This window comes from Mycteria americana, chromosome 10, assembly GCF_035582795.1.
Source record: "Mycteria americana isolate JAX WOST 10 ecotype Jacksonville Zoo and Gardens chromosome 10, USCA_MyAme_1.0, whole genome shotgun sequence".
Classification (NCBI taxonomy): Eukaryota; Metazoa; Chordata; class Aves; order Ciconiiformes; family Ciconiidae; genus Mycteria; species Mycteria americana.
In genome coordinates this window covers 17965610-17978112 of record NC_134374.1, presented here as the reverse complement: position 1 = coordinate 17978112, position 12503 = coordinate 17965610, and the positions used below count along the sequence as shown (strand labels likewise).

Below are 12503 nucleotides of genomic sequence, written 5' to 3'. Positions count from 1 at the left end.
TCCCAACCTCTCACAGTCCCAGAGCTTTCAGAGCCATCCGAGAGATTAGGGCTGACAACGTGAAATCTGAGGCTTGGTTTATTCTGTCACTCAGTCATTTTGTACAGCAGGATAGAGGACCTGAACTGATATCCCTCTGCGTAAGAGATAATCCAGAGGACTGGAGACTTCTGAGCGGTGAGATGCTCCCAGCAGTTGGCTTGGGGGATGATTCAGGTATGAAGGGAAAGGTGACAGACCTCCCAACACATATTTAAACCTCTTGAGCACACCAACATGTACCACAGATGAAAGCAACCCCGGAAAGCAGCAAGGGCTTAAAATTCTGTTTACTCCTGGTATTTCATGTGCTGTTTTATTCCAAACTGGACCTGAATTCATATATCTGAACCTGAATGCTCAGTCTGATGCTTCACACTTTAGAAGCCCGCATTACCTGGAAACACAGACACATTTTTCCTGCTCTCTCTAATAGCCCACAGTATATATGTCTAACCCAGCTCACAGCAACGTTAAATTCTACTTGGTTTTTTCTCTTTCTACTGAGAGATTGTATTTTTCCCAGCTTTCTGCCTCCTTGGGGAATCTGGCAGAAGGAAGCTCCTTCGTTTCTCACAATTCTTCCTGCAGTCCTTGTATTACTGCAGGTTTTAGCTAGTCGGCCACATTCTGTCTTTATAGAGCATAAGATACCGCCTTGATTGATCGTTAGGAAACAAAAAATATTATTTTGGAAAAGCACACACAACAACATTCTCTAGACCCAAGGAAATTCGAGAAGACTGAAGGACAGATAGTAAACATCAAATATGCAGTTTGTTTATGATGGTAGAATTTCAGTGTTTCTGTTCATCCATTTTGTGTGCCCTTCATTGGTGTCATGGGGAGAAACCAGGCAGGAGGAAACACACCACGTCTTTAACGCAGATTCTGATAGCTTTCAGTTGTGCAAATCCAGCTGAAAAGGAAGAGAATGGCTTCATTATGCCAAACAGTAAACAACTCTAAGGCGTTATTTTAGAGCTCTGTCTTCTGGTGAAGAGAAAAGCAATTTGAGTAATTCTGGCCATTGTTTAAAATACCAGAAAACACACAAAACATTCACAGGAAAGGAATGTTCCTTTTGAACTTCACGCTGCAAAAACACCCCAAGTAAAATACTCAAGAGTATATCAGTTAGCTGTATTTTTAATGCAAATTTTCTATTTTAATGCAGTGTGACTGCTGACTTCAGTCATTTCCATGTGCTGCGTAGTGTCACCCACTCAGAAAAATCTCTTTCAGAACCATTTGCTCTGCACCAAGCTAAAATACAGAGAAAACAGCCAAAATCTTAACTCCCATTAAAGAAATTGATTTTCCAAAGTTGTAATTATTTTGTGTAGCGCATTTTTATTATTTCAGTGTACATTGGTCATGCAGAGTTGATATTTATTTATACAAATATGGCAAAATCCTTTGTAGCTAGAGTGCTGGGAACACAAAACTGATACGCAGTGAACTACAGCTATATTAGCCAGCCGGGGTTTTTTTTAGGATTCTTGTAACTCACTTTCTTAGGTCATCGTTTTTATCATTTCTGCACAGAACTATTTAGTTGTCTTAATTCTTCTTTTATGCCTCAAACTCATTTTCGACCCTTGCTTTGATTGTCTCTCCTAGCAATTTCACCATCTGTTTATTGCTGGCTGGTGCATCTCTCTGTCTCTCTGCTGAGCGAACTGACGTTTCTGTTCTTCGGGTGTTAACGGCAGAGAGATACCAAACAGCTTGTCTATCCTAGTCCTGAATTTTGGTGGACTCTGTTGTGGCATCCTCTCTTATAAAAGGCGTTTCTCAGATTAAGGTCTCTTCTACAGACGAGCCTGACTGCTGTCCATGTGCCCAGGCTCTTCAGCACAGAGCAGGACTCTGCCGTTGGGTCACCACAGGCACATTCCTCTTACTCCTCCCTGGAGGTAGAAAACTGATTTGAAGTCTAGCAGTCTGCCCGTATCAATGTAAATCTGCCTTCCAGCAAATCTCAATAGCCTTTCTTTTAGGTCGTCTTCTTTTGACGTGCAAAGGTGAAGGAAGGCGTTTTGGTCCTCCACCAAGAAGTCCTAACCTGGAGTCCTTTAACAATTCTAGCTGATAAAAAGGCTCTGCAGTTATAACTAGAATTATGTTATCTGAAATATCTTTTTCTTCCTAGTGTTTCCTGAACTGGCTTTGCCACCTTTGTGTTGGGCAGAGGAGTCCCTGCTCTAGAGACAGCCGTCTCTCAGGGATGGGTGTGCGTAATTGCCTTATTTCTGACTTGCGTCTGTATTGCAGCTTCAGTGTCTTCTCTTTAAATTGAAATTGCCAATAGCATGACAAATAATGGCAAGACAAGGGGACAAAGAGTATCATAACTCGCATCGAGAGTAAGACGAAGCTTTTATCTGACAGTCATTTGATGGGCTGTACGACTTGTGTGACTCTGCCCAGTCCATTTTCTAGTGTTCAGGCAGGCAAGTATTAAACGGGAAAGCCCGAACGCACACGTGGAGTGAGCATCGATGTCAGAGACAGCGGTCCATGTTTAGAGCAAATTACTAACACATCCAGGGCTGTTTCCAGTTCTGCTCTTGTCCCACTGCGAGAACAGGAATGAGGAATTTCCATGCGCTACATCTGAGTCCCTCCCTAAACAGAGAGAACATCACCTCCCCATCTCGCCAGGCATCCTTTTCGGAGCTACCAACGTCAGGCAATGGGGAGGGAGGTTGCGTAAGGCACTGCCCGTGCTGGGTTTCTTTACTTGTGAGCGCAAGAGCCTGGTTTCAGTGTCTGTCAGTCTGATGATTTTCACCACTAAATGGGAACATCTTCCCTATCCTGTATTTTGATTTTTTACCGTTGCCCAGTGTCCTCAGCACTTGGAGACAAAACAACTACTGAGCTATGAAAAAGGAAAATATCTTTTTAGGACACTTCAGGGACAATTTACTTGTCTGTGTCACATTCATAGCAGAGTGTAACCATTAATTGTTGAAGACTGACCATTTAGGAGAAAAATACATTGGTTTATTTCCCCATCGCCTGTGCACCGTTGATTCTGCACCAAGGGCAGAGGGAGCTGTGCACTCAGGGCATCAAATCCTGCAGCAATGTTTGATTGGAACTGCATCCCCATTTCTTGGAACTGAAGATGAGCTATCCAGTTACCTGTCAAACACCACAAGACTTGTCAGCATGTCTAGGAGCAAAAATAATGCCATCCCAGCCCTCAGTGTTATGAAGGTGAGATGGAAAGTCAGTTCGGATGAGCTGTCAGGAGCAGCATTCAGTGTTACAGCAACAAGACGGATATCTTCTTGGTTAAAATCAAAGAAAACAGCTTCTGATTTTGTTACAATGTCTAAATGCAGACGGTTCAGTGGAGTTAGTGGGACTCAGTCTGCCTGTGATGGGATCTCAAATGCTGTCATTAATCAATGGCTCCAAATACCTTTTATCTTGTTTCTCCATTCTTGCATCCCTTCCAGCCTCCTTTTCCAAGAGTTTCCTCAGCCAGTTTTAGTATGGGAATGGCCGGTGAAATACTGGTGTCATTTCTCAGAAAAGAGAGAAAAATAAACACTGGAAGGTATCCTTGAATTTCTTCAGTTACAGGAACAATCAGGCAATAAAATAATAAAGCAAGCATAATTCTTTTGGGCATCCTTGAAACTCTCAATGATACATTTAATTTAGAACCATTAGAGTGCCATTACATGCTAAATACTTTCTGATACCTGAAAGCACAGAGTATTGTGCATTAAGACTTAACAATCATCTTATGCAACAGGTAATTATCTTCCCAGTATTTTGATTTTTAATCTCAAATCATTTCCCATAATGACATTTCTTTCGTTGTCCCAATAATAACTGCCTGCTATGATTTAGAAAGAATTCTACATCTTGGCTGTTAGTATACACCTGTATCGCTAACCACTACTGTAGCTCCATAAACTGTCAGAAGAAAACTTAAAGAAGCTGTACTGACCTTTAAGTGTCATCCTATGTAATATTTATCACATGGTTATCAAAGCGCTGTACGTACATTGAGCTAGAAGGCAGCTTTAGCCACTTGTCCATGCGGAGACATAAAAAGTCTCCAGGGACCCTTGAGTGAGCTGCCTAGACCTTGGATCTGCGTCCACTGACTTAGTTGGTACAAAGGCTGGTGGAGTTTTGTGCTGGTCTAAATAGCAAGATGGGAGTGGGGAGGGTTTTGCCCGAGTCACCACAGCTGCTGCAGTGATTTTACTATCATTTTTTATTTCTTTTGCATCATCTAACCTATTGTTAACAACCCACTGAGATCTGACATAAAATAATTGTCTTCATAGATAAATATACTTTCAGAAATCCTTCTTTCATTGGTTTAAAATAGAGCACGCATTTCCTGGTGTATGTATTGCTAAAAATAAGCAATCTAGGAGTAAATGAGAATGACTTAGAAATCAAAGGAGCTTTTAGATTGCTGCTTTCTCAGAGAGGGAGCAGAGTCAACTGATACAATCAAAACGGCGGGGAAGAGGCTGCGTTTGTATCGGTGATGCACCGTCAGGTCATGTTCGAGCCAGAGCTGCGGAAGCCGTTCCCATCACTTAAAATTACTAGGATGTGAATCACAAGAGCATAGCAATTTTTTATTAGATTTGTCTTTGTGCGTGTCCTCTCCCTGTGAAAACCATCAATGTACGATTCTTTGACAGAATGTCAGCGTAGATATGTTGGAGAAGAGCAAATGTAACGGTGCCGGTGCGGAAGGTATTATTTCAGCCCAAAGAAAATTACACATCTTCATTCCGGCTGACAACCTAAACAATGCCATTCTTGAAACATAAATGATACACTGTTTAGCTGGAAAAGCCATTAGGCATATCATGGAGAGTGGAAGTGAGCTAACCGCCTTCCCAGAACAAATAGCGCTTTGCATTTTACTTAAGCAAGTTGACAGGTTTTTAAAAATTTACTTCCAGCTTTTGCTTTTTGAATAGGAAAAAAAAAAAAATCAACAGCAAGAGTGGAGAGCTGACATCACTCCACGCTGTGCAGCTTGCTCTTCTTCCCACTGTTACACCTCCAAAGCAGGAAACACGCTGATGGATCTGCCCAAGAAATGGCATTTCCAGCCATTTCTCGGCAGCCTGAGAAGTCTTAAGTATTCCAGTACTTTTCTCACTGCTTGTCCAGCTTTTATCCAATTCTTTGTTGCTCCTAGTCATTTAATAATGTTATGAGGGCATTTAGCAAAAAATTTAGAAAATCAAAGTACATTTCGTCTTTTATCAGGAATGAAATAAAACAATTACGGTATGCAGGAGACAAGGCCAGCCTCACGTTGCTCTGCTATTGATCCTCTTTTGCTGCCTTTTTATTTTAAATTAGAGTAATAGAAAATAGAGTTGGGAGGACTTTCAACAGGTCTTCCAGTCCATCCTTTGCCCTAAGGCAAAATCAACTTTACTTATACCAATTCTGGCAGATATTTGTCTTATCACTATGAGTGTTTTTTCAGACCTGCAATGACGGCAATTCCATGTGCACTCTAGACCACTTAGTCCTTAAAATTAGAAATTGTTACCTAATGTTTAGTCTACATTTAAGCCTATTACCTTCTGTCCTATAAGGTGTATGCAGAAAGAATTACTGCACGAAGGAGAACAGTGAGGGTCAAAGCAGGGTGGTAGAGAAGGACACGGAGTCAGACTGTCCATCCACCTAGACTTACCGATACCGTAGCGGAGACAAACTGATGTAAAAGGGACTCGGGGGGGGGACTGAAGCTCCAGTTCCTCTGGAGACCTCCGCAGCCTCCTTCCTTACCCTCACAGGACCCTCCTGGGGTGCGCGGCAGCCAGATTGGGGGGTCAGGGGGAGTCAGGCACAGCTTTAGCGCACAGCGCCATGGCAGAGCGTGTCCTGCTTCTCATTGCAAAGCAGGGAGAACTTGTGTTCAGCAGCAGATCGTGGAACAAAGAGTTTACTAATGAAAATAGAGAATACAAGCAGAGAATGATAGTTCAAGGGTCCAACATATTGAACTGTATTTCATATTAAATTTCTTTCTCATTGAAAGCAATTTCCAGTTACAAACAAGTGGGTACAAGGTGGAACTTGTTTGCATGTTTTTAATGCTAACATTTCTCCAGAAAGCCAAGGAACTGAAGGTGATCTGTCTAATTTCAAGTAGGCTGGCTGTAGCTACTGTACATTGAAATACTCATCTTTTTCCACTAATTGCTGTGTGGGAGTTATTCACAGAACGAAAGAACCTTTTGTATTTGCTATCGTACATACCAGCTCTAAGACATCACTCCATTATATTTTTTTTACTTCTCTCTCATCGGTACGGGTTAGTATTTTACTGTATTAGCAATCATCAGAAAATCTTTACTTGAATGATACAGAGAAGGGCATTCAAATCTGAAACTAGGATTCAGTTGAGCAGGCAAGTTACCGATTCAAAGACATTTGTTGAAAGCAAGCCCCTCTTCAGTAGGAGAGGAAAGCGAAGTCTCTCTTGTGATGTCATGAAATGGAGTTTACCTCCTGCTGTATTCACAGCAAAGTATTACTAAAGGGTGAACTTCTTAATCGCCACCTCCAAAGGTGGTGGGATTTTATCTGCTATTGGTCTGTTTTTTGCAGGAGAGGTAGTCTGAAACCTTTATTTTTTGTAACGCATGGACACCCATTAGAGGTGGGAATTTCAGTTTTTCTTGTTTCCACGTTCCATTTGAAGGTACTGGGCAACATCTTCAAACATTTAAACACACATCTACAGCTCTTTAGAGATCTAAATCCAAGTCAGCAGTGCCAGCATGTCTGAAAATAAAAACATACAACTGAAAGGAACATCTTGGAAAGCTGAGTCCAATTTCTTAATGTATAAGTTGATCAAAGTCCATCTCAGAAAAAGTAAGGAAAGATACTGATTGAGGAGCCTGGACATCCATGCCTGAGACAGTCAGCTAACAGGCTCAAAAATATAATTTGAAACTCAATATTATGGATATTAGGTTCTGAGGATAAGTATCAGATGAAGAAGGGAGCAGAGGGATGGCAGGAGGGTGTAAAGAGAAAAAAAAGAGGACAGACTATGAGACGGGCTAATGATGAGGAAGAGAATATTTCCAGCCTCTGTTTAACATGAGAGCTAATCTTGGAAACACAGGGGGACCAAACCCTCATGTGGTCAGTACTGCCACTCCACCGAAGCCGAGAGAGTTGAATCATGGGACGTTTTAGCTCTACAATTGTGTTCAGAGCAATAACTGTACACTAAAAGTAATCATTTAGATCAATGTTTATTTCTACATGCCACAAAAGAGAATCATCCTTAGGTAATCAGAAGAAAACAGATTTAGTATCAATGAAAAAATCTTCCTTTCTGTGGATAGTGCAGCCCTGTATCCATGGGTAGTATTCTTTGGGAACAAGGATGTTTGGTCCCACCATCTTCTGCAGGTACAGCACTCAGGTTGTAATGAACTTCAGCTATGGAGAAGAATTAGGGAAAATTTTCCATGATTATAATTTGATTTCATTTATTTAGAAAGAAACCTTTCTGTGTCTATGCACAACTCACTGATTTAATGTCTTTGGAGAAATAACAGAAATCAGTGTGTTTCCAAAAACAACCAGGATCGTTTGGTGCTTAGGTCAGAATTCCTATAAAGGCATCCCTTTTTCAGAATATGGGTCTGCAACAACTTCTCCATCTTGGAAGGCAAAATCTCCTGCTGGGATTTTTCTGGACTAAACAGGCTGACACCAGGTCCTGTTCAGCTTTCCGTAATCCCCAAGATCTTTGCTCTTTTGGGAATGCATGAGATGGACTGTAGTGCTCCCTAACTGGAAGCAGGTCCCGTGAGAATGACAGCCAGCTGGCCCAGGGTAGAATATCTCTGAGGTGCTTAGGGTAGGCTGAGCAGAGTTCCCTTCCTTTTGGAGAAGAGCCATACCAGGATCTTAAGGGCTTTTTTACTTTCCTTAGTACAGCAAAAGCCATCTGTAACACAGCCATTAACCCCCAAATCAGGTCTGGCATAGACAAAGCAGTGAAAGGTTTCCTATTGATTTCCTTCCATTGGTTGGGATTTGATAGCCACCATATGGAACCTATTGCATTCTATTCTACGCAGTGCACACCGTTTTTCTCACCAATCCTAAAATTTATATTCGGAGAAGTCCTGGGGAGAAAATCTGAACCACTGAAAGCTGAGTTTGTTCCATCAGAATTTAGACTCCACAAAGCCTGGGATGGTGATCTGTGGTTTAAGTGCCTTGGTGTAGATCCAGCAGTTGCACCTGACCCACTCCAGTCTGAAATCAGAGAGTGGCAGGCACAGGAATAAAATTCTGTACGTGTGTCACATCTCAAAGTACTAGGGATCAGGGAGGAGAAAGGTCTGTGCTTGCTTCTTGTGCCATCCTTGTACCTGCCCTGAAGCTGTGCAGCACAATGCATGATTCCTGCTGTTAATTTTTACACTAGCTCTGTCACACTTACGCAGGTGGGGCTGGATACCAGCAATTCAGCCTTCTATTTCCCCTTTAGGGACCCAGTCTAGTAATACTAATTTGGATAAGGTCAGACCGAAGAAGACAGGAGGTACACAAAGGAGAGGAATGGCAGCCTTGCCCTTATTGTATTGTACAGCATCAAGCTGGCTCATGCTCAAGGGAGAATACTCTATATGCTACTTAGAGCTGAATTCCCCCTCTGCAAATGGAAAGCTACATGTTCCTTGGCAGCACACAACGCACAGGACTACTGTGTACAGGACATATGTGTTCATAAGGGATTTTCAGGCTGGCTTCCTGAGAAGACTAAACTGAGTTAACTTCTCCTTGGTTATACCCATTCTTATGTCACCTAATTTTGATAGACACTCAGAGGTACTGAAGTTATTAAGTTCTTCCAGATTTCTGTGAAAAATCATCACTGTGATAGCCCAGAATAAGCCACAGCACATGTTATTTCTTGCTAGGCTGGTAGCAGAATCTTAGAATAATTTAGGTTGGAAGGGACCTTTGGGATTCTTCACTCCAACCTCCTGCCCAAAGTTGGACCAGGTTGCTCAGGCACCTGTCTAGATGAATTTTGACTTTCCAAGGAGAGAGACTCTCTCCACTGCCTCTCTGGGCCACTGTCACCTGTTTAACTACCTTCATTGGGAAGAATGTTTTTCCTTATATTTAATGGGAATTTCCCTAGCTGTGACTTGTGTCCATTGCCTCTTGTCTTCTTGCTGTGCACCTCTGAGAAGAGCCTATCTCTTCTCTATAACCACTCCTCAGATAGGCAAATACAGCAATTACATCTCCCTGCTCCTACCGTGGCTGAGCAAAGCCAGCTTCTGTGATAAAAAATAGTTACTAGTATGTCCAATATCCTGCATAAGTTTCTGAATTCAGCTTTATGAAGACTGGAAGGCCACCAGAAACATAGCTCACATAAGGGAACACTGAATGGCATGGGAGAACAGAAATAGAGACCAAGTTGAAATCTTTTTCGGAAAGCTACGTTTTATACTGCATGCTGTCACCCCATCATCATATCATATAAGCAGTTAATAGAAGAGGATAAAGACCTATTAAAGAACAATTATCCAATGCAATGCAGAAAGGTTATTGAGGGGAGCCTTATTTCTTAATGTAGAACACATGTGACACCAGTAGCAGGCGAAGACTTATGAGTCAAGCTAAACAAAACCCCTCAATGCTTACCAGAATAATTACTCAGATGAAATCTTCCCCAGCAAAAGTGCACTCGGCACTGCTTCACTACTTCTTCCTTCATTAGGCAGTGAAACACAAAGATGAAGAACCCTAAAAAGTAAGAAGAGAAATTCACAGGTTTTCAGGTGGATTCTCCAACCTGCTGTCCCTTTCCTAAACTTTTTGTATGCCACTCGGTTGCACCCAGGGCAGAGAGGTGGTCCCTGGGCCAGCATCACGTTGGCCCAGAATTGCACCGAGTCCTTTGTGAGTATGAAAGGGTAACGGGAAGAGCTTGCTGCAGATCTGGTATGAGAATAATCTGCAAGCCACTGTAGGTTCTATCAACCATTATTATGCCCAGATGAAAAGGATTGTGCCAACTCCTGAAAAAGATGCATTTATTTGGACCCATGTTTCAAAGGCATGAATTCGTGTCTTTAATAGTATATCTATCACAGCAATGCTATCTAAACAACACTATCATCCCACTGCAATGGAGCTTTCCTATTAAAATAGCTAAACAGTATAACACAAAAGCTACGTGAGCACTCCTCTTCCCTCATGCTTGAATTACATGATGTTACAAATTTATTTCTATTCCACAGTCCTAAACTGTTGTATTTATAGCAGTACTCCATTCAGAAATTACCTTGCAAGGTGTTAAATATGCTGAAGAGGTACAAAAAAAATATCCTCACTGCTCCCCAGGCAAAAAAGACAAAGCCCCAGGTTAAGCCCAAAAGGAACATCAAGCTGAAAGTGCTTTTGAGGTCTTGGAGAAACCCCCGTTTCCAGAATCTGGATCTCTTTTGTGTCCTTGATTTCATGGAGTGGATTTGAAGGAGAACAGTGATGAACATGGCTGTATTGGTCAAAAATATTAAGAAGACATAGGCCACAACAGAGATGTAAAACACTGTGTTCTCTTGAATCCAGCAACTGCAAGAAAGGGAAGTATGTATTTAATAAGGAGTTTTTGTGAGCAGTGAAACTAATGAAGCTTGGTATCCAAAATAAGTCTCCCCTCTGGTTCTCCGATACCTAGTAAGGGGCATTCCCTAATGCCCATTACTTTCCCCCAATAAAGACATTCATAGAATCTCTCCACTTGCCTTTTTTATGGATGCTATAGAAATTCAATAACTTTGAGACTTTAATATTTCTGCCAAATTCAGATAAACCTGACAATTGTTTCACAATTTAATAATGTATACACACAAAGACGCACTGCCTTAGGAAAACCGAGTTAAATATGACCTAATTAGGAGTCTAAATAATAGTAGAGCACAAAGATGAGCACTGGTTAGCTTTTCCTCAGACAGCAATTAGTGAGTTTTGCTGCCTTTTTGCTAAAGATGGGTAATAATTTTCCCTCTGAGGTGTCATAGCTGTGTGTTGCCTCTCTGACAGGATAGAATTCAAATATTCCAGGTAATCTTCACCAACAAGTAATCAGATTGTGCTAAACAGAAATCAGGGGAAAAAATGGAAGCATTCTTTGCTATAAAACCCTTTTAAAAAATGATGAAAGAATGCAGTGTTTTCCCACAGGGAAAGAGAGGAGGTTGAGATGATTTAATAAAAGAATTTGAAATGATGAAGAGACAGTGATGTGAATTGACATTAAAAAAACAGAAGCAAACGTGCAAAATACTAGAGCAATTATTCTGCCTTTAGGTTTTACCAGAAATCCAGAACATGCACGAGCATATACAAATGTCCCATGAGACTGAGTTAATGTCATGTAAAGAAAGAGATTTTCCAGAAAGTAAAAATGGAGTTGACTGGCAGAAGCCCTCCCTGTCCTCAAGCCCAGGCCACTGACGTTGAGAGTTACTCCATGTCGTTGCCGTACATCCAAAATGATCCACTGAACCAGAACCACTAAAAGGAAAGGGTTAAGGTGGGGGAGGAAAGACAAAAGCAAGAGAGAAGTTGTTGTCTTCTGGTTATTTCTTCTGTCTTTAAGATACTCTGGTGACCATCAAAAAGCTTAAAATATTACACTTACAAATTGCTGAATGGACTGCTCTCAGAATGTGATCCATTGCCATAGAAGTCTTTATTTATAATGAGCACAATAGTAATTACAACAGCTGGTATTCCTAATATGGAAGGCAACAGAAAAAGAGATATTTAGATTAAAAAGATAAAATGGAGAATATGGAAAGACGTCAGATAATCTCTGATGAGTAATTACAGCAGACATGTACATCTTGGGATCAAACTCTACCCCTAAAGCTCTTCTGAAATGAGTGTAATTAAATGTGTGGCATAGCAGGTTTAATCTCCTTATTTATGTAAATTACAAATGAGTAGACATAAAAATATCTGTGTTTGCAAAATGTTTGTGAGTGTTCAAACATCTCCAGAAGGGACCCAATCTGGTAAAATAGAACCAACTGATTATTACAAAAAGCAGAGTGTCAAAAGATAAGCAGACCACAGCATTTTGCGTTAAGATCTGGTAGAGACAGACATTTTCCAGACAGTGTTTTATCAGTCTTCCCTTCCACTCGTTTCCCATTTCCCGTATTTCTTTCAGTTCAGGCTTTTCTGTTGAGAGTGACTGCTGCCAACAATACCATTGCGGATGGTTGCCCCTGAGAACAATTATGTGCGACATTAAATCTAAGGATAGAGATGACGATACGCTGCACACTGTTCAAAACCCTTTAAAACAGCATCTAATGGCAACCCAAAAAATACAGACCAAATTCTGCTCCGGGTCAGTGCGTCTGATAACACCTTTTCTAACA

At 41.3% G+C, this 12503-nt stretch overlaps 1 protein-coding gene across 1 annotated transcript in view; it reads right to left on the bottom strand.

The window, feature by feature from the left end:
* Positions 1-7329: 7329 nt before the first annotated feature.
* Positions 7330-12503, bottom strand: part of ADGRG4 (adhesion G protein-coupled receptor G4) — a 32351-nt gene continuing 27177 nt past the window's right edge. The window contains exons 23-27 of the mRNA XM_075512892.1: positions 11756-11849; positions 10394-10683; positions 9751-9852; positions 8182-8343; positions 7330-7515 (exon numbers count right to left, since the gene is read on the bottom strand). Coding sequence (XP_075369007.1) covers positions 7388-7515; positions 8182-8343; positions 9751-9852; positions 10394-10683; positions 11756-11849 — 776 coding nt within the window. The 3' untranslated portion in view covers positions 7330-7387. The remainder of the gene's footprint in view (positions 7516-8181; positions 8344-9750; positions 9853-10393; positions 10684-11755; positions 11850-12503) is intronic.